The sequence below is a fragment of the Somniosus microcephalus genome, chromosome 9, assembly GCF_052327205.1.
Source record: "Somniosus microcephalus isolate GS21.2 chromosome 9, FLI_Smic_1.0, whole genome shotgun sequence".
NCBI classification, from domain to species: domain Eukaryota; kingdom Metazoa; phylum Chordata; class Chondrichthyes; order Squaliformes; family Somniosidae; genus Somniosus; species Somniosus microcephalus.
In genome coordinates, this window is record NC_140995.1 from 62,960,256 (window position 1) to 62,981,983 (window position 21,728).

At 49.2% G+C, this 21,728-nt stretch overlaps 1 protein-coding gene across 1 annotated transcript in view; it reads left to right on the forward strand.

The window, feature by feature from the left end:
- Positions 1–19,945, forward strand: part of tsnax (translin-associated factor X) — a 44,571-nt gene extending 24,626 nt beyond the window's left edge. The window contains exons 2-3 of the mRNA XM_085998177.1: positions 6,274–6,445; positions 18,612–19,945. Of these exons, the coding sequence (XP_085854303.1) occupies positions 6,274–6,445; positions 18,612–18,998 (559 nt within the window). The 3' untranslated portion in view covers positions 18,999–19,945. The remainder of the gene's footprint in view (positions 1–6,273; positions 6,446–18,611) is intronic.
- The last annotated feature ends 1,783 nt before the right edge of the window (positions 19,946–21,728 follow it).

Here is a 21,728-nt window from a genome sequence, read left to right on the forward strand (position 1 = left end):
AGGCCCAACGAAAGTGCCAGTTTCGTGCATGCACGGGAAACCGGAACTTCCGTTCCATTAAAGGAAGGGGTTCACAGGTCGAACGCGTGCGCCGGAGAGGCAGCCCGTATGTCTGGAACTTCCGTTTTTTTTCCAGGTTTTTCCGGGAGGGTAAGTTTCTAGCAGCTATGCTTATAAAAAGCAGTCGCAAGGCCTGCTTTTAACAAGGTAAGCGGTGAATTAAGTAAAATTAAAACATTTTTTCTACAGGTTTATTATTTTTAAATACTTTAAAGAAAGGTAAGTTTATTTTTAGCCCTGTTAGAAACGGTAATTAATTTTTTCAAAATTTTAAATTATTGTTTAAAATAGTTATTTTATGTAATTTATAGTTATTTTATTAAGAATGTGATTTTTTAAAAATTTATTTGAAGTTTTAGTTATGTTTTGGGGCTGAATTGTATTCATAGATTTGACAGGTCTTCCTGTCAAATCTATGAATACAGATTCCCTGCTACCATTGGCTCTCCATGGCCCACGTGATCCCAGGGGACGCTTCTAACTAACTGCGCCCCTGGGTTACGCAAGCACTGCGCGCCGGCAGTTGGAGCAGGCTCAGGATTGGAATCCCATGCGGGCCCACAGCACAACGGCCGGCGCGCTAGGCACGTGCAGGTCGGAGGCTTGCACCCGCGGGAAGCCTCCGACCCGAATTTCTGGGCCATTGAGATAGAGGATCAGCCATGATCATATTGAATGGCGGAGCAGGCTCGAAGGGCCGAATGGCCTACTCCTGCTCTTATTTTTCTATGTTTCTACGTTTCTTAACAGCGCCAGGGTTAAAGGACAGAGGGGGAGAAATTCAGTTGTTAGCGCCACCCGTTAGCGCCTTAAGAGGGCGATAAGTGGGGCGCTAACCAACTAGCGCCCGGGCGCGGCGATACCTGCGCCTCTCGTGAAATTGACCGGACACTTAGTGGCGGCGCTAAACCGTACCGCCCGCTCTCCTGCGCATGCAGATCTTGATGTCATTCGAGAGTGCAGCGCCCTTGGGGCGCCCCGGACCGGAAATTCAGTGGCGCCCCCCTCCTTTCTGCCTGTCGCTGCCAACGACAGGTTGACTGGAACGCTTCCCAGTCGCTGTGGGGCTGGGGGGGCGCTATTTAAAGGGGGCTCTTCCTGTCTTCTGTGTGGTAGCCATTTTTGGACCACTCATTCTGAGAGAGAGAGAGAGATTTGCAGAGAGACAAAGGGAGAAAGAGAGACTTCTGCATTGAGTCAATGCTGTCTGAGGTAGTTTTGGCTTCTGACCATAACTTTGTAGTTGCTTTGCTTTTTCACCAGCATAACTTTGATTGCCCACATACTATGGGGGCTGCAATGGATGGGAACGTCGTCCTTCTCCATCACATTCGGAGGGCACAGAGACGCAGAGAGAGAGTGGCAATCGTGGCCAGATGGAGGAGGGCCAACAGGCGTTGGTACATGAGACCTTACCCTCCCAGGGTTTTGCGCCAACAGTTCTCATACATCAGTATGTCTGAGGAGCAGTGTTTGCGAAGGCTGCGATTCAGCAAGGAGGCGGTCACTGAGCTCTGCCACCTGCTTCAGCCAGATCTGCAGCCTCAACTGAGGAGCAGGACGTCTCTGTCGGTGGCAGTGAAGATAACAGTGGCTCTCAACTTTTATGCCACTGGCTCCTTTCAATCTGCTACTGGGGACATTGCCAATATCTCCCAGTTCGCGGTGCATTGCTGCATCCATCAAGTCACAAATGCCCTCTTTAAAAGGAGACGAGAGTACATCTCTTTCCCCATGACCCCGGACAAGCAGCAAGAACGCGCAGCGGGCTTTGCAAGAATAGCGGGCTTCCCCATGGTGCAGGGCGCCATTGACTGCACCCATGTGGCTTTGCGGGTGCCACAAGAGAATGCCGAGGATTTCCGCAACCGAAAGGGCTTCCATTCCTTGAACGTCCAGTTGGTCTGTGACCACAGACAGCTGATACTCGCTGTCAATGCCCACTTTCCAGGCAGCAGCCACGATGCCTTCATCCTGTGCCAGACTTCTGTGGCAGACATTTTTGAGGCCCCGCTTCACCCAGGAGGCTGGCTTCTCGGGGACAAGGGCTATCCTCTGTGCACCTGGCTGATGACCCCGCTCCGTTCGCCCAGCACCCCTGCTGAAGAACGATACAACGAGAGCCATCAAGCTACCAGGAACATCGTTGAGCACACAATCGGCGTGCTGAAGCAACGGTTCCGCTGTCTGGACCACTCTGGAGGAGCCCTTCAGTACTCGCCTGAGCGAGTCTCCCACTTCGTCGTTGTGTGCTGCATGCTGCATAACCTGGCAATCCTCAGGACCCAGCCAATGCCACCGGGCCTTGGAGCACCGGCAGAGGAGGAGGAGCAGCAGCACCAAGACGGGAGGGAGGCACAAAGTGCAAGGGCTGTCTGTCAAAGGCTTATAGCAAGTCGCTTCTAGGCCCCCTCTGAGGGAATGGCTTCTGCCATTCAAAGAACCTGAATGGAACCATGCCGCAACCCCTAAGCCGGTCAAGGCAACAATGAGTGCAAAGAGCAAACATGCACATTTTGAATAAAGACACTTCTTTATTTACCAAACTGTGTATCCTTCCCGCATGACAAAGTAATAGAAAGAAACACAAAAAACAATAGTCAATCACATAACTGACTCTCACAACCTGGAGACAATGTCCAAAACAGTAACAAAAATAAGACCACGATCCTCGGCCTTCAATAAAACAATGTACAACATTTTGCCACACCTCCTACTTTTTGCCCTTCGAGGGTGATCTGCTTCCCTTGCGAAATTACCCCCTTCCTACCCTGCAGCTCCTCTGTAATGGGACCCCAGTGGCTGCAGCAAGGCTGGGGGAAGGCTGCTGAGTGTCAGAAACTGAGACTGCAGATGCCCTTGAGGGACGGCCTGGACCAGCTCTGGGCCTGGAGGGCCCGGCTGCTGACTGCTCCAACTCTACATGGGTGGCAGCAGTCTGTCCTACAGGTGGTGGCAACTGCAGTGGAGAAGTGACAGTGCTGGCAGCAGGAATGCTGTCATCCTGAGAGAGGACAGCAACTCCCTGCTCGACCAACACACTGGCACTCCCACGGGGCAGCACTTCAGCATGCGGAGCAATCTGCTGGAGCACAGATTGCTGGCCTGCTGTGGCGCGGTGAGGGCCCCGGGGAAATCTGCCCGATCCAGCGAGGGTGGCAGCAGTTAGTGCTCTCGTAGTCTCAATCTGCGTCTGCATGAGACCAGCCACTGACTGCATTGCAGCACTTAGCATTTGCGTGGCAGCCGCCTATGCTGCACTGAAGCCCTGGACAATCCTTGCCAGTGACGCAATGGATTCGGGCATCCTTGCCACTGCCGCCATGAGCTCAGTGTGCCTTTGCTCGGCCTGGGCGCTCATTTCAGCGAGGACCCACTCCTTGTCTACGTCCAGTGCAGCAGGACTCGAGGCCACACTCTCCCTCCGGGGACAAGGCCCCCGAGCTTCCCTACCCCCTCGCATTGCTGCAGCCCGCTGGGTCCTGGAGCTTCACCCTCATCAGACCATTCCCCCCGCTCCCCTCCAGGGAAGTCGTGTCCCCAGTATGGGCATGGGCTGCCTCGGCAGAGGGTTGCGCTGATGGTCCGGCTTCCTCTTACTCCTCGCCTTCAGCTTCACTCCCAATGGCAGCTTGAGGGCCCGTCTCCTCACCTGGTGAATCAGCATCTGAAAGCAGGGAGGTACAAGAGTGGCTTTAGCGTGAGGACAGGGTGGCAGCAAGGGAGGCATGAGTGCAGCGATGTACTGATTTGGATTGAAAGTGTCAAAGGATGCTGTTGTGATGAACAAGTGGAAGGAGAGAGGTCAAAAAGGTGATGACCTTACCATTGCTGTCCATAACGGGGTCGGCGTCTCCAGTGGTGACGGGGCCAAGCATCCGGCTTGCCACAATCCGGTGGACTCGCTGCTCCAGATCGGTCAGGGCTTGAAGGTGAGGCCGGCCTCCCCCGGTCCATTGCTGCTGTCTCCTATTATGCGCCAGCTTGCCCTGCAAGAAAAAGGACGGGGTCTGAGTAAAGATGCAGCCATGATCTTGGCTAAAATGCCTCCCTTGGTTGAATAGCCCTTATTGTGTGCAGCCATGCTCTTTGCTGAAATGTCTCCCATGGTCAAATAGCCCTTACTGTGTGCAGCCATGCTCTTTGCTGAAATGCCTCCCATGGTCGAATAGCCCTTACTGTATGCAGCCATGATCTTTGCTGAAATGCCTCCCATGGTCGAATAGCCCTTACGGTATGCAAAGTGCTGAATGTGTGTGCGAGTTTCCTGAAAGGGCCATAGGTGTTGGATGATTGCTGGACATTGGGGCTTTCAAGACCCTTTGGCCATAAAGCGAGGTCGAGATGGAGGGATGAAGAGGTTTCTGAAAAAGGGACTCACCCTGACGACCCGAGTGAGGTCGTTGAACTTCTTCCTGCATTGCACAGGGGTCCTAGGCACCATGCTGCTGGAGGTCACTTTGTGAGCCACCTCCCTCCAAGCTTTTCGGTACTCGCTGGGCAGAGGTCTCCTGCCACTCTCCAGGTACAGGAGTGATCGCCTGCGCTCCACCGCGCCAACCAGAGCCTCCAATGCCCCCTCGCTGAAGCGCTGCGCTTGCTCCCTGGCGCTCTCCATGGTCCTTGGCTTCAGGATTTGGCAACAGGTCTGTCCAGGCCGAGATTCAGGGCTCTGATGCGCAGGGTGCGGCTGCAATTCAAGATCGACCCTCCCTTTTAAGAGCTGACCGGCGCCAGCGTGTCTGTGTGCAATCGCTAACTGACAGCACCTGCGCTGCGCCCGCCCTCTGAGTTAGCGCCTCGCTCCTCCGGCTTAGCGCCTTGAGAGTCGTGCAGCGCCTAATTTAGCGCTGCAATCACCTCCAGGGGCGAAAGAGACCAATTTAGCAGTAGGCGGCGATAATTTGCGCTGGGCGCTAAACTTTGCTCCCGGCCGATAATTGCGCCCCAAATGGGGCGATACCGAATTTCTCCCCCAAAGAGTATAACTGAAGAAACAGTGAATAAGTTGCATAAAATAAATGTATTTTTATTAAGTATGAGATTACAAAAAAAGGAAACAGATTGAATTTGGAGAGATCCAGCACTGAAAATAAAATTGATAGTTTTAAAGATGATGGCTTAGTAAATGTGACCCTTGGCCTCAGTAAAATATTTGACACCATAGAAACTCAGCCGAGTTATTTGATTTCAAACTTTGCCATACACAGATTAACTTCATGCAGAATGTTGATTTTTTTCTTAACACCAGGTAGCACATTTTACTTTTTGTGTGTATTTTTTTCTCCTTGGATACACACATTTTGTATGATCTGTGCATGTTCTTTGATGTAGTTTTCTAATTTAACTAGTTCAAGTCCCGTGGTATTTCTCTTGGGTTAAAAGAACTGGACTAAAAAGAAATGTGCGGAAGGTGGTAACAATGTACAACTAGACTGAATTTTAAAAGCAGGACAAAAAAAATCAGAACTTGATATAGAAAAGAGAAAGCACAGCAAAAATAAAAACAGAATCAGGTAAGGAAAAGAATCACAGTACACTTAAAATGCTGGAAAATGCACCAAAGTGTCAAAAATGAAAATTTATTTGAGTGGTCATGCCCCAAGATGTACTCTTTCTCTCCACACCCCCCCCTCCCCCGCCCCCCCCCCCGAAAATACATTTTGTATCACCGGAACTAATTTCCACCTATATAATATTTCTTAATTCACTACTGCCAAAATTGTACTTTTGTGTACTTTATTTTTTTTTTCTATAATAGAGCTGTTGGAATATTAGGCATAGCTGTAACTTAAGCCGAGACCAGTTCCTGTCCCACTGGACCTGCATTATAACTAATGCTTTTTGCATGTCACGTATATGGCCATCGGGTTTCAGTTTTCACAGAACAACAAACAAAATTTCAGAATGTGATCCCAAAACACTAATAAAATTACTGGAATCCAATGTAATAAAGAATTTAACTTATTCAGTCACCTTGGAACAGTAGCTTTGGTCATGAGCATTTATTCAGGGCTGTTTTTCAGTTTGTTGTTTGAGTTGACAATCTTTTGTTGAAGCTTTGTAGTTTGTACCTATTAAAAGGAATTGGTGCTTTATACTAACTGCCTGACCTGTAAAAGATCACTTAACCATTCTATTTTCTAGACTGCTGGTTTGGTTTTTAGGTGTACTGTTTTAGAAATAATGCTTTTCCATTGTGAAAAATGTTAGATGCCTAGTGTCTGGATTTCAATATTTTTTGTTTTTAATTGTAGGATTACAGGAATATGTGGAAGCTGTTTCATTCCAACATTTCATTAGGACCAGAAGCCTGATTAGCCTTGAAGAGATTAATAGGCATTTAGTCTTTACTCCAAAGAAAGAGGAAGCAGAGAATTCTGAGGTGAGATTTCTTTTCGCCATTTGTAACTGTCTTGAGAGTATTCATCCATCCATATTATAGTATCACCTGGATCATTTGAAGGAAAGTGGGGAAAACTTGACTTCCTGATCTCGATCCAGCAATCTACGCTGGACAGCACAACTGTGCGGACATAGGTTTCCTGAAAAATCAAATTTTATTAAGTTTTAAGGAGGATATGAAATGGAGTGGAGCAATATGTTAAAGAAAATTTGGGCCTGGTGAAACCCACAATGAAAGATAAAAAGCAGAGACGGAGTGAAGACTGTTTAATGTCCACCTGAACCACAGGTAGATATTAAAAATCCCCATGCACTATTTGAAGAGGGGAGACTTCTGATCACCTACCCAATAGTCTCCCCTCCACTCATTCAACTCATTGCTGTTCTAGGATTTCACTTTGCACAAAATGGCTGCTGCGTTTTCCCATGTAACAATCACTGTACTTAAAAGTAATTCATTGTACATGAAGCACTTTGAGATGTTTGAGAGACATAGGGCTCGATTTTGTCATGGGGCGGGCTGGGGTCGTGTCATCCGCTTTTCGTGTTATCCACCCGATTCCAAATCGATGTGGGAGAATGAAGCGATTTTCACATAATTGGGCAATTGAGTTCCAGCGTGTGGGAACCCATGGCCCAATTAGTTTTTTCAGCCTGAAACTCGCCTCCGATGACGTCATCATTGCTGCTGCATTTAAGGTCTGCAAGAAGCCTTGCTTCTTCTGTAGACTGCCAACCTTTTGGTCTTTGCAGTGAGAGGGGCCTGGAGGCAGAATGAGCAGCGGGAGACCTAAGTCTGCTCCCAGATTTGATGACGTCGCCCTGCAAGCCTTGGTGGAGGGAGCAAGAGCTAGTAAGGAGGTGCTCTTCCCTTCTTCAGGAAGGAAGAAGCCTCCCCAGCAGACGAAGGCTGTGTGGATCCAAGTGGCCCAGGAGGCCAACTCGTTGTCGATGATCCGCAGAACCTGGCTTCAGTGCAGAAAGAGGTTTCATGACCTTCTGCGCACTGGAAAAGTGAGTATGACTTTGCCATCACCCTCAATCTGATCCCCATTGCCTCTCCTCACCAGCACTCAACTTTAGCAATCTCTTCCTCCACATCCCACTTGACACTGACATCCCTGCACCCTTACCCATTCCCCCTCTCTCTATGGTCACATTCACCTAACTATTTGACTGTGCAGCCCTCACACTCCCTATCACTGTGATGCTATTAAAACAACTTACAAAACACAGCCCTTGGTCTTGCTCCATCTTTGTCTCCTTCTAAGCTATGGATTCTCTACACTCACTCCTTCATTCTCACTCAAACTCCACTTGTCTCCCTCATTGCAGGAAAAGAGAGCTCACAATAAGAGGGAAAGAGCGAGGACAGGAGGAGGGCCACCCTCAGTAGCCCACCTCACCCCTTGGGAGGAGGCGGTCCTGGAGATCGTGGGACTCGAGGACGATGCGCAAGTGGGGGACGGACAGACAGGTGCATCAGAGAAAGCTGGTGACAGAATAGTTTTTCACCTCTCTCATTGACATTGCATGAGTCGCTGATGATGATTCTGAAGCTCTAACAGATGGACTTATGATCATCTGCAATATGCAATATGCATGTAACCTTGGCCTCACATCTCTGACTCTTTCCTTTACTCCCCCATAGGACCATCGCAAGCACCCGTCCCCACTATTCAGGAGGAACAGCCTGAGCCTCCAGACTCCTCAGAGGAAGCTGCAACCTCTGAGGGCGCAGCGTCAGCAGAATTCAGCCAACCCAGCACCAGCACAGACACTCACACCTCGGTGGGACCATCGCGAGATAGAGTAGTGTTGTCACCTGGTGTATCACAGCTCACAAGTGAGCATCAGCAGATTGTGGAGACAGGGACAGCAGTGGAGAGTCCTAGTCAAAGGGCGCAGGACTCGCCCAGCTCGGCTCAGCTGCATGTCGACCCTCTGCCTCTGGATCCATCCAGAAGAACAGCGGTGCTGGAACTCCAGGAACAGGTGCAGGAGTCTCTGGCAGGTTTTGTCTCCAGGGTCGCTGCGAGTGTGGAGTGAATGGAGGAGTCCATCGCAAACATGAGCAGAGCCTTTGTGGAGTCATTGGCGCATGAACGCAGCACCACGGAAAGGATGGCAACCTCCGTGGAAAGGATCGCTACAGTAGACGAGAGGATGGCTACGGCCATGGCGTAGCTAAGTTGCCAGAGTGTAGAAAGCATGGTGAGTGTTCAGAATAGACTGACATCTCTGGAGGAGCGATGGCCAGCTACTGAACAGAGAAACCAGACCTTCATGAAAGTCCTTCTGAGTAGGACTGCCAGTGCAGATACGGGTCACCATGGCCCCCCTGATGTGCAGCAAGGTGCTCTCAAGCCATTTGCAAGCGCTGAGGTGGACCTGACCCATGAGAGGGATGTTGGTGGCAGAGAACAAGGAAGTGGGGGCTCCTCTCCAAGCACTCACACTTCCATGCCACTGCCAAGTCCTCGGTCAGAGCCCCACCAGAGTCCCCACCCAACTGAGATCAGCGTCTCAACCCCTGCACAGCCGCAGGAGCAGCAGACTGTTGCCGAGCCCTCACAGGTTCGCAACCCCAGAGGACGCCCGCCAAAGGTGTAAAGACACGAGCAGCAAGAACGTGAGCAAGAGACCTCCACATCTGCTGATGCCAAGGGGGAACCACCACGTAGGATCACGCGTAAGAGAAAGACTCTGCACAAATAGTCACAAGGGTAGTCACTTGGGTGAAATGTGATGTTTAATGTTGAAAAAGCATCAGTTGGTTATTGTAAATAAAAATTCTGATGGCAACTGTAGCAGTTGTGGCGTGTGTCATTTCGCTAATGGGACTTCCACATTGAGGGCTTAGGATTACTTGCAATTGTCAGAGTGCTAGGAATCCGTTGGTTCTTGGCCATTGTTGATGCTCTGGTAAGAAGCTGCGAGGCAAAAGTGCTTGATTGGCTAGGCTAAGCAAATCTGGCCAAGATGAGTGCGTTGCTTGCATCCCGGGCAGCAATGTTCTCGCGTACTGCTGCCGCTGGTTGATGGGCCTCTGCAAGATGTTTGTTTTCGCTCTCCTCCTCCTCCTCCTCATCTGAGGAGGATAGGTGAGGAGCCACTTGGTCCTCAGGAATCTGCAAGCCACGACGCTGTGCCATGTTGTGAAGTGCACAGCAAACCACGACGATTCTGGAGACCCTGGTTGATGAGTACTGCAGGGCTCCACCTGATCTATCCAGGCATCTGAAGCGCATCTTCAGCAAGCCGATGGTTTGCTCGATTATGGATCTGGTGGAAATGCGGCTGTAGTTGTAGCTCTCCTCAGCTTCATTGGATGGGCTCCTCAACGGCATCATTAGCCACGTCTTCAGGGGATAGCCCTTGTCTCCAAGTAGACATCTGTTAAGTTGGTCTGGCGGACTGAAGAGCGGAGGCACACTAGACTGGCGCAGTATGAAGGAGTCATGGCAACTGCCAGGGTACTTGGCACAAACATGCAAAATTTCCTTCTTGTGGTCACACACCAGCTGCACGTTAAGGGAGTGGAAGTCATTGCGGTTGACAAAAATACCTGGATTGCGATGGGGTGCCTTAAGGGCCACATGTGTGCAGTCAATGACGCCCTGCACCCTTGGAAAGCCTGCCAGATTAGCTAATCCAGCCGCACGCGCCATGACAGTTAGAGAAATGGATGTGATTGTGCGCAATGGCAAAGAGGGCATCAGTTACCTGCGTGATGCAAGTGTGTGCGGCCGCCTGGGAGATGCCGCTGATGTCTGCTGCTGATCCCTGGAATGAGCCTGAAGCAAAAAAGTTGAGTGCGGTGGTGACTTTGACGAACACTGGTAGGGGGTGTCCACCTGCTCCTCTGGGCTCCAGGTCTTGCTGCACCATGGCGCAGATGTCACCCACTAACTCTCGCGAAAGTCGGAGCCGCCTTTGGCACTGCTGCTCACTCATGTTGAGGTAGCTGATCCTCTGTCTGTAGACCCTGTTTGGGGGCTACCTCCTGCACCGACAGGCTTCCATGGGTTGGCGCCTTCTGGCCTGTGCAGCTTCAGGTGGGTGAGCAGCAGCTTGGCGCTCCTGTTGCCGCTGCTGTTGTTCATGGTTCTGCTGCTGCCGCGGCTGGTCTTTGTCCGAATCTGATGTCCACGAGGAAAGGAAATAAATGGTTCCCATGCTTCTGGTAGATTCCTCAGTTGAGGAAGCGCTCAGTCAAGGTGGCGAGAGGGGTTTCCCAAGAGGTCACACTGGAGATGGGTGTCATGCTCCAAACTTCCACAGCTATGGTTACGCCTGCTAAAAGTTCCCCCAGACCTCAAAGTCCTGCCACCTGCAAATGATGACTGATTAAATCTCCTATTTAATGGTGGAGCTGCAGCTGATAGTCAGCAATCTAATTGTGCTCCCGTCAGGTTTCACCGTCGTGTTGCAGAGGAGACGTGAATCGCGTGGGAAACGTGTTAAAATCGGAAAGGCCTCTCAAAATAGGATTATAGAGGCAATTTAGTGGTTGTTAATGGGCGTATCCCGCCTCTTGGAGGCGGGACGGAGACAGGATACGAAACCAGGCATTTGGGAAAATTGGTTGGAGGTGGGGTCAGGCCCGCCTGCCACTTTTTGCAATTTTAACACCCCACACGCCTCCATTCCCGCCTCCTCGGGCCTGGCAAAATCCAGCCCATAGTATAAGCCACTATGTAAATTTGTCTTTTTTTTACACAGTGTAGTCATAACCAAAGATATGATGTGAAACATCCTCCTACTCTCAGCTTTCTAGCCTTTGTTGCAGAGTTTCAAAAAAAAAATTTCTTTCATTAGCTATCAGACCCCAGCCCAGTCATTTCCATCTATCTCCAGATCAGCTGGATTGACTGATGTGTTGGTGAATGTAATATTTACCATATCTTCTTCTCCTCTTCTTGGGCAGTCCCTCCGAACCGAGGATGACTTGCTTCCACATTAAAAATGAGTTCTCAGGTGACTGATGAGTCCAATGCGGGACCTACAGGGCAGGATTTTCATTGGGCCGTGGAGGCGGGATTGGAGGTGTGTGGGGGGTTAAAATCGTGAAATCGGGGGGCACGAACCCAACCCGCCTCCATGCCAGTTTCAAAGGAGGCGGATACCTGACCTGTGCTGGGAGCCGCCTCCCCGAGGCGGGAAGGGGATTAGTGTCAATTAACTGCCTGTTAACAGGTAGTTAACAGGCAGTTTTTAGCCTAATCCCTATTTTTATTCCTGGAGTGTGGGATTCCCGACAGCTCCAAACGGCCGATGGCTCCACGCCAAGTTAGCAAGGCGGGCCGTCGGGCTGAAGGGCTTGGAGGGTTCGAGATGTCCGGTGTTCAGGTGAGTGATGGGTGCATGAGTGCGGAGGTAAGTGTGTTTGGTGTGTGTAAAGTGTTTAAAGAAGTTTAATTACCTTTGCTTACCTTTACAGCCTTCCTTCAGGTCTCAGGAGTCCCTCATCTCACCGGCACAGAAAGCAGAATGGCCGCGAGCTGTCAGAAGTTGCAGCATTCAGCTTTCTGTTCTGGAGAGATCTCTAAATCAGCCTGAGAGGAAAGAATTAACTTAGTGTACAGATTTCATCTGTCAAAAGCTCTTGACAGATGAAATGTCAATCTGTGACGTCACCTGTTGCTGGGTGGCCCTTAATTGGCCTGCTGAGCCTGCTATGCGGGCTCAACAAGGTCAATCAAGTGAAAATCGAGAGGGTTGGCCACAACTCGATGGAGGCGGGACTACAACCCCAAAAGTTGTAGTCCCGCCTCCTACACACCTCCAGTATCAAAATCCAGCCCACAGTCTCTGTCACAGGTGGGGCAAATGGTGGTTGAAGGGGCGGGTGGGTGGGGTGCTTGGGTTGAAGTGCGCTGCTTGCGCTTCGCTTCCGCTTGCTCCCGGCGAAGAGACTCGAGGTTTTCTGCGCCTTCCTTCTCCTCCACTTCGTGCGGTCTTGGGCCAGGGATTCCCAGGTGTCAGTGGGGATGTTGCACTTTTTCAAGGAGGCTTTGAGGGTGTCCTTTAAGTGTTTCCTCTGCCCACCTGGGGCCCTCTTGCCGTGTCAGAGCTCCGAGTAGAGCGCTTGTTTTGGGAGTCTTGTATCGGGCATGCGGATGATGTGACCCGCCCATCGGAGCTGATCGAGAGTGGTCAAAGCTTCAATGCTGGGGATGTTGGCCTGAGCGAGAACACTGACGTTGGTGCGCCTATCCTGCCAATGGATTTGCAGGATCTTGCGGAGGCAGCGTTGGTGGGACCTGCTGTACATGGTCCATGTCTCTGAAGCATACAGTAGGGCGAGTATCACTGCTGCTCTGTAGACCATGAGCTTAGTGCCGGGTTTGAGGTCCTGGTCTTCAAACACTCTCTTCCTCAGGGAACCGAAGGCTGCACTGGCACACTGAAGGCGATGTTGGAGTTTGTCATCGACGTCTGCCCTTGTTGACAGTAGGCTCCCGAGGTATGGAAAGTGGTCCACATTGTCCAAGACCTTGTCGTTGATTTTGATAATCGGGGGGGGGGGGGGCAGTACTGTGTGGCGGGGGCAGGTTGGTAGAGGACCTTTGTCTTACAGATGTTTAGTATAAAGCCCATGCTCTCGTACGCTTCGGTGAAGGTATTGATGATGGTTTGGAGTTCGACCTCCGAGTGAGTGCAGACACAAGCGTCGTCTGCATATTGTAATTTGACGACAGAGGATGGGACGACCTTGGATCTGGACTGGAGGCAACGGAGGTTGAACAGTTTCCCGTTTGTTCTGTGAATTAGCTCCACTCCAGCAGGGAGCTTACTGAGGGTGAGATGGAGCATTGCAGCAAGGAAGATCGAGAAGAGCGTTGGTACAATGACACAGACTTGTTTGACCCCGGTCCGTACATGAATTGGGTCTATGGTGGAACCGTTGATCAGGATCACGGCTTGCATGTCGTCGTGAAGCAGGTGGAGGATGGTGACAAACTTTTGAGGGCAGCCGAATTTGAGGAGGACACTCCATAATCCCTCACGGTTGACAGTGTTGAAGGCTTTTGTGAGATCAAAGAAGGCCATGTACAACGGTTGGTGCTGTTCCCTGCATTTCTCTTGTAATTGACGTGCGGTGAAGATCATGTCCATTGTGCCCCTTAGTGGGCAGAATCCGCATTGCGACTCTGGGAAGGAGTTCTTCGGCCACTGGGAGAAGGCGATTGAGGAGGATTCTTGCGATGACTTTCCCTGTGGTAGACAGCAGGGAAACGCCTCTGTAATTACCGCAATCGGACTTGTCACCGTTTTTGAAGATGGTCACAATTACGGCATCTCTGACATCCCCTGGCATGCTCTCCTCCTTCCAGATAAGAGAAATGAGTTCATGAATTCGCACCAGTAGTGCTTCTCCGCCATGCTTTAGTGCCTCGGCAGGGATTCCATCTGCTCCTGAGGCCTTGTTGTTTTTCAGTTGTCGGATGGCCTTTTCAACCTCATGCCGGGCTGGGGTTGTGCTGAGATGGTGGCGGGTAGCATGCTGCGGGATGGAGTTGAGGACACTCGCTTCGAAGACAGAGTCTCGGTTAAGGAGATCTTTGAAGTGCTCCTTCCAGCGGGCACTGACTGCCTCCCTGTCCTGGATGAGTACCTCTCCGTTATTGGCCCGCAGTGGGGTAGGACCTTGGGTGCTTGGGCTGTAGATGGTCTTGACTGCGCTAAAGAATCCACGCACGTCGTGGTTATCGGCTAGCTGCTGGATCTCCTGCGATTTCTCCACCCACCATCTGTTCTTTAGGTCGCGAGTTTTTTGTTGGACCTTGGCCTTCAGGCTTCTGTAGAGCTGCTTTCTTGCTCTCGAGTTATGTTGCTGTTTCCAGATCAGGAATGCCTTGCACTTGCGGCTTATTAGCTCCTGGATCTCCTGGTCGTTCTTGTTGAACCAGTCTTGGTGTTTCCTGGTTGAGTGACCGAGCGTCTCTTCACAGGTGCTGATTATGGAGGCCTTGAGTGCAGACCAGGTGCTGTGGACACTCTGTGTCTCTGCATCACTGGGAGTCATCAGGTTGTTTGTGAGGCGCAGGCTGAATAGGGCTTTTTTAGTGGGGTCTTTGAGTGCTCCAGCGTTGATTTCCCTGCGGCATTGTTTCTGTTGCCACCGCTGTTTTGGGGCTACATTAATGGAGATGACAGAGCGGATTAGGCGGTGGTCTGTCGAGCAGTCGTCAGCTCCTGTCATGGCGCGGGTGATGCGGACGTCCTTGCGGTCCCTCACTCAGACGATGACATAGTCCAGCAAATTCCAGTGCTTGGAGCGAGGGTGCTTCCATGAAACCTTGTACTTGTCTCTCTGACGGAACAAGGTGTTGGTTATGACAAGGCCATGTTCTAAGCATTTCGACAGGAGGAGGGTACCATTAGAGTTGGCTTTTCCTACCCACTCTCTGCCGATCACACCTCCCCAGAGGTCTGTGTCCTTTCCAACTCTGGCGTTAAAGTCACCAAGGAGGATCAGCTTGTCGCCTGTTGGGACTCGGAACAGGGATTGTTCAAGGCTGGAGTAGACTTCCTCTTTGGTCTCGTCTGTGGCTTCCAGTGTTGGGGCGTATGCACCGATGACCGTAGCGCACTGGTTCCGGGCTAGGGTGAGCCGAAGAGTCATGAGGCACTCGTTTATACCGCTAGGAGAGTCTCCGAGATGCCCAACTAGTTCATTTTTTATGGCGAAGCCTACCCCATGGAGGCGGCGTTCTTCTTCAGGTTTGCCTTTCCAGAAGAAGGTGTAGCCACTGCCTTGCTCCTTGAACTGGCCTTCCCTTGCCCGCCGGGTCTCGCTTAGGGCGGCGATGTCAATGTCGAAACGTCCGAGCTCCCGGGCAACGATAGCAGTACGGTGTTCCGGTCTGTCACTGTTGGGGTTGTCCATGAGGGTCCTGACGTTCCAGGTCCCGAACTTCATTTTAAAGGGTGGAAGATGCCTGTGCGTGAATTCTTTTAATGTGGGGTGGCCGTTGCACACCAGCTACCACACGGGCTTGACAGAGCAAGGTCTTGGTCCAATGGCAAGGGGATCCAGGATGATTTACCATATGCTGCTAGAAGAGCTGGCGGGAAGGCAAGGTGGCAGGCCCTTCTACTGCACTCATTATTATCTGAACAAAAAGAACTGATTGATTTAAGGAATACCATCAGCCCTGTTGAATTAGGAAATCATTTATTTCCAACTGCGAAGAGGTCCAATGCTTTATCGAGATGAATTCCGGCCCAAACCATGTTGTACATTACTTCACCATGTGGCCTTTATATGGTTAAATCCTTTCTCTGTTGAACTGTTCTGACCCTTTTTTACTACTACAACAACTTGCATTTATATAGCCGCTTTCACGCAGTAAAATGTTCCACAGTGCTTCACAGGAGCATTATCAAACAAAATTTGACACCAACCCACATAACGAGATATTAGGACAGGTGGCCAAAAGCTTGGTCAGAGATAGGTTTTAAGGAGCATCTTCAAAGAGGTAGAGAGGCTTAGGGTGGAAATTATAGAGCCAAGGACCCAGGCAGCTGAAAGCACAGCCGCCAATAGTGGAGCAATTCAAATAGAGGATGCGCAGGAGACCAGAATTGGAGGAGTGCAGAGATCTTGGAGGGTTGTAGGGCTGAAGAAGGTTAGAGATGGGGACGGGCAGGGGAAACGAAGTCATGGAGGCATTTGAAAACAAGGATGAGAGTTTTAAAATTGAGATGTTGCTGGACCAGGAGCAAATGTAGGTCAGCAAGCACAGAGGTGATGGGTGAATGGGACTTGGTGCAAGTTCGGATACGGGCAGCAGAGTTTTGGATGAATTGAGGTTTATGGAGGATGGAAGGTGGGAGGCTGTCCAGGAGAACATTAGAATATTCAAGCATAGAGGTAACAAAGGCATGGATGAGAGTTTCAGCAGCAGATGAGCTGAGGCAAGGGTGATGTTACGGAGGTGGTAGTAGATGGTCTTGGTGATGTAGCGGATATGTGGTCGGAAGCTCATCTGGGGGTCAAATAGGACGTTTCAGCCTCAGACAGTTGTCAGGGAGAGGGATGGAGTGGATGTCTAGGGGACGGAGTTCGTGGTGGGGACCGAAGACAATGGATTCAGTCTTCCCAATATTTTGTTGGAGGAAATTTCTGCTCACCCAGGACTGGATGTTGGATAAGCAGCATGATAAATCAGAGGCAGTGGAGGGAATCTGACGTCGTGTTTTCAGATGATGTCACCTAGAGGTAGAATGTAGATTAGAAATAGGACAAGGCTAAGGAAAGATTCTTGGGGGACTCCAGAAGTAATGGTGCAGGAGTGGGAAGCGAAGCCATTGTAGATGATTCTCTGGCTACGACTGGATAGATAAGAATGGAACTTGGCAAGGGCACTCCCACCCAGCTGGACGACCGAGGAGAGGCATTGGAGAAAGATGGTGTGGCCAACTGTGTCAAAGGCTGCAGACAAGTCACATTCACACAGGATATCATTTGTGACTTTGATAAGCGCTGTTTCAGTGCAATGGCAGCATCGGAAACCTGATTGGAGAGGTTCAAACATGGAGTTGCAGGCACGGATTTGGGATGTGACAACACGTTCAAGGACTTTGGAGAGGGAATGGAGGTTGGAGATTGGGCGGTAGTTTGCAAGGACAGAAGGGTCAAGGGTGGGTTTTCTGAGATGGGGGGTGATGACGGCAGATTTGAAGGGGAGGGGGACAGTAACCGAGGAGAGGGAAACATTAACAATCTCAACCAACATGGGGGCCAGGAAGGGAAGATGGGTGGTTAGCAGTTTGGTGGGAATAGGGTCGAGGAGCAGGAGGTGGGTCTCATGGACAAGATTAGGTCGAAGGGAGCATGAGGTGAGGTAGGAGAGAAACTAGAGGAAGATGCGAGTTCCGGGCTAAGACAGGGGGGAACCTTAGGGGAAGTTTGACTTGGTGGGTTAGGGGAAGGGAGGGAAGCAGTAGAGGCAGCTGAACGGATGGTCTCAATTTTAGTGATAAAGAAGTCCATGAGCTCCTCATACTTGTTGGAGGAGAGGGTGGAAGAGGCAGAAGAGGGGTTTAAGAAGACTGTTTGCAGTGGAGGAGTAGCTTTGCTTCATACAAGCATTTTGATCTAGTATTGGTTACTCTGAGTATCCAAGTCCAAGAGCAATCACACTATAGGATATGGATCGGAGATCCTACAAGTTCATTCAAGGTTCTAAAGTTTTTAAAAAATCTATGTGTATCACTGTATGCTGCCCCTGCACGCACTCGCCCCCGCCCCCCCCCCCCCCCCCCTCACATTTGCTGTCTCTCTGGTTAATATTCTGTGAGTATTCTGCAGAATGCAGTGATTAAGGCAATTTAATTTTACAACAAATCCATTCATCTTGTTAGAGGCAGTATTCAGATATGCCCCTTTCGTCTCTAGCTCAACATTGTTGCATTGTTCTAAGGTTTTTGTCTTCAGTCCTCTTTTACTTCCCCCCACAAGGAGCAAGGATAATGTATTTTCTGTTGCTTATTTTGATTCCGAGACTCTGCCACTATTCATATTTCCCATGTGATCAAAATATGCTTGTTGCCAAGAAATTAGAATGAGATAGCAAGATGTAATTGTTGTAAAATGGCTAGTGTCAGTGTTTTGTAGTGAATTTGGCAGTGATGTCAAGCACATAAACAATATCCAATTTCAGTGCAGATGTCTCCCAATGGCCCTTTATTTTCAATTGAAAATTAAGATGAAAGTACCAAGACATCTCAGACCACACTAACATAAGATTACTATAGAGCAGTGCTGTCCAATACGATAGCCACTGGCCACATGTGGCTAATTGGGAATCCAGATGTGGCTAATTGCATTTTTGATTAGTAAATAACAAATGAGGAATAGGCACTTTCATTGGACATGTCATCTCAATACTTCTATTGAAATGTGGGATTCATTTTAGGTATTATTAGGCATCCACACAAAGTGCTACTTTACAATGAGAATCCAGTAACCAAAAGGAACAAGCACTGTTAAGATTTTAGTCACTGCATATTATGTCAAAGTTTATAAATAAGCTTTTCCTAGTTGTTAACTGCTTAAAATTCCTTTTTTGGCAACAGGTAATGCTTAATCTGTGTGTCTTTTTCCACTCTTAATCCTGCTTTTTATCATGCAGGTCTCGGCCTTATCCAATTCACAGAATGGGAAACAAAAACAACAACTCCTGTATCTCCAGGTGACTCCCACAGACTACCTCCTGGGGATTGCAGATTTAACTGGTGAATTGATGCGCATGTGTATCACCAGTGTAGGGAATGGGGATATTGAAACACCCTTTGAGGTGAGCCAGTTTCTACGTGCTATCTATGATGGGTTTACATACATTGGCAATACTGGACCATATGAAGTTTCCAAGAAGCTTTACACATTGAAACAAAGTCTAGGAAAGGTGGAAGATGCCTGTTACACATTGACTGTGAGGGGCTCTGAAATTCCAAAACACATGTTGGCTGATGTGCTTAGCTCAAAAACATCCATGATTGAACATGAGGAAGGCATGTAGTTATTGAGACATCAAGGGGAAGGGTTTTGGTTTGTTGACGTACACAGTTAGTTATTTGTTTACTTAATTATGAGAGTACATTAATTTACATTCTGTTGAGTTGCGCATTATATGCAACCAGGAGATTCATTGTCATTAAGTGCTTTTGTATTTTCTCCAAATGTATTTAGTTGTAACCGATGCATAAGGTTAATGGAGAAATATTTTATTTCTAGAGGTTGTTTCGACTACAAATACAGTCAAATGTTTGAAACAGAATTTTAAACAACTGTCCACAATACTGCTCATGTTCAAAAGATGAGTAAAAAATTTTCAGTAATAAAAATTGTATCCATATTCATTGATACCTCCGAGAATCTGGCAGAATAATACCACTGCTTCTTCACAGGGAGGACTGTGAAGTCTCATTTATGACCTGATTTTATCAAATTGGTGATGCCTCACCACAACAGACTGGCTATCATATCATATGGGTGTATTTTAGATGCCACAGCAGATGGGGAGTGGGGGCTAGTTTACAAATAGACGTTTCCACCTCACAGTGAAAGGTTTGACTTTGCTGAAGGTTCTGTTGTTCGTGTATCAAATCTAACTGGTTTGTGTCACAGTACACAAAACAGAACAAATTTTATTGTATGCTTTATTTGCATTATATAACCTAACTAAACTTTTAATAATTAATCAGTGTTTGTTTGGGGCCAATCTGTAGATAATACAGCTACATTCTTTAGACCAGTGGGCTGTATAAGGCACATTTAGGAGATGAAACTACAGTTGTATATGTTGGTTTGACTTGCATCTTTGAGTATGAAGGCTGGATTGAACTCGTGTTAAGCTTTTTATGCAAATGCATAACAATTTAATGTAGAATATTGTTGCAAAAAATTGTTTTTCCATTTTTTGGTGTACTTGCTTATCCAAAATAAAACACTGTTGAAATCCTGAAATAGCAGTACTGTGTGAGTGATTTAATTGCCCCAAAATCTAAATCAAAAGCAAATCAGACCCAGTTAATTAACATTGCAAAGTCTAAAAGAAATGAAATAGATAGGGGGAAAAATTCAGTCGCGCCCACTTGGGGGCACTAACTTAGCGCCCCGGAAAAATTAGCGCCCCCACGGCCGAAATTAAGTGGTAGCGCCCCAAGAGGGAAGCGGAGCGCTACTGGAAGCGCCCCACCTCCCTCTTGGGGCGGCGCAGTATTGCAGGCCTTCCTCCCCTTCTTAAAGGGGAGGGGCCTTGCACAGCGCGACCCGGGGCCCAGCTGGGCCACTAGGGATCGGAGTGCTGGCAAAAGAGCCCGGCACTCGAGAGAAGTGCCGGGCTCATGGAGCGCAGCCGGCACTCCGCGGGGGGGCAGGTCAGGAGGCCTGGGACGGCAGCGGAGGCAGATGCTAGCAGGCGGCCAGCAACAAAAATGGCCACCCGGCACCTCGTCTTTAAATAGCGCTGCTCCGGCCGCAGTTGGCCCCCCTGACCTTGTCGAACATTGCATCCGGCGGTAAGTCAGGGGGCGCTACCAGGCTCTGCGCATGGTTATGATGTAATCGCCGGCGGTACAGCGCCGCGGGGCGCTAACAGTTAGCGCTAACCTCCCGCTGAATTTCGCGGGAGGTGCTGGTGGCGCCGCGCGTGGGAACTAGTTGCTTTGCGCCCTCTTAGGGCGTTAACGGGAGGAGCAAAGCAACCGAATTTTTCCCCCTTACAGTTTTAAACAAAGTCAACATGTTACGAGTCAGGTATTTAGTACATTTTCCAGCATTAATAGTGGACAATGCAAATTCTTAATTTGAGACTGTTTTGTTGTTTTTAAAATAAACAAGTACATCCAAGAAAACAAAGTATTACAGAATCTACTTTGCTTCAGTGGCTGCACCACTTCATACAAATAATTCCAATTCTGGCCTCTTGTGCATCCCCTATTTTAATCACCCCAACATTGGCGGCCGTGCCTTCAACCATGAAGGCCTTAAGCTCTGGAATTCCCTCCCTAAAGCTCTCCGCCTTTCTACCTCTCCTTCCTTATGTGGCTGGGTGTCAAATTTTATTTGTTAATGCTCCTGTGAAAAGCCTTGGGATGTTTTACTACGTTAAAAGCACTATATAAATGCAAAATAACAATAGAAAATGCTGGAAATACTCAGCAGGCTAGGCAGCATCCGTGGAGAGAGAAAGTTAATGTTTCAGGTCTGGGACCCTTCATCAGAACTGGAAAAAGGTGGTAATGTAACAGATATTAAGCAGGTGCAGAGACAAGGGGGGGAGGGGAGGAAGGAATTGAAAGAACATACTGTGCAAATGGGAATGGCAAAATCATACTGCATGAAAAATGGGGGCAGGGATTATTATCTGAAATTGTTGAACTCAATGTTGAGTCCGGAAGGCTGTAAAGTGCCTAATCGAAAGATGAGGTGCTGTTCCTCAAGCTTACGTTGAGCTTCATTGGAACAATGTAATAGGCCGAGGACAGAGAGATCAGAGTGGGAGTGAAGCGGTGAATTAAAGTGACAGGCGACCGGAAGCTCAGGGTCACCCTTACGGACTGAACGGAGGTGTTCCGCAAAGCGGTCGCCCAATCTGCGTTCGGTCTCCCCAATGTAGAGGAGACCGCATCATGAGCAGCGAATACAGTATACTAGATTGCAAGAAGTACAAGTAAATCGCTGTTTCACCTGGAAGGGGTGTTTGGGGCTCTGGACAGTGGGAAGGGAGGAGGTAAAAGGGCATGTG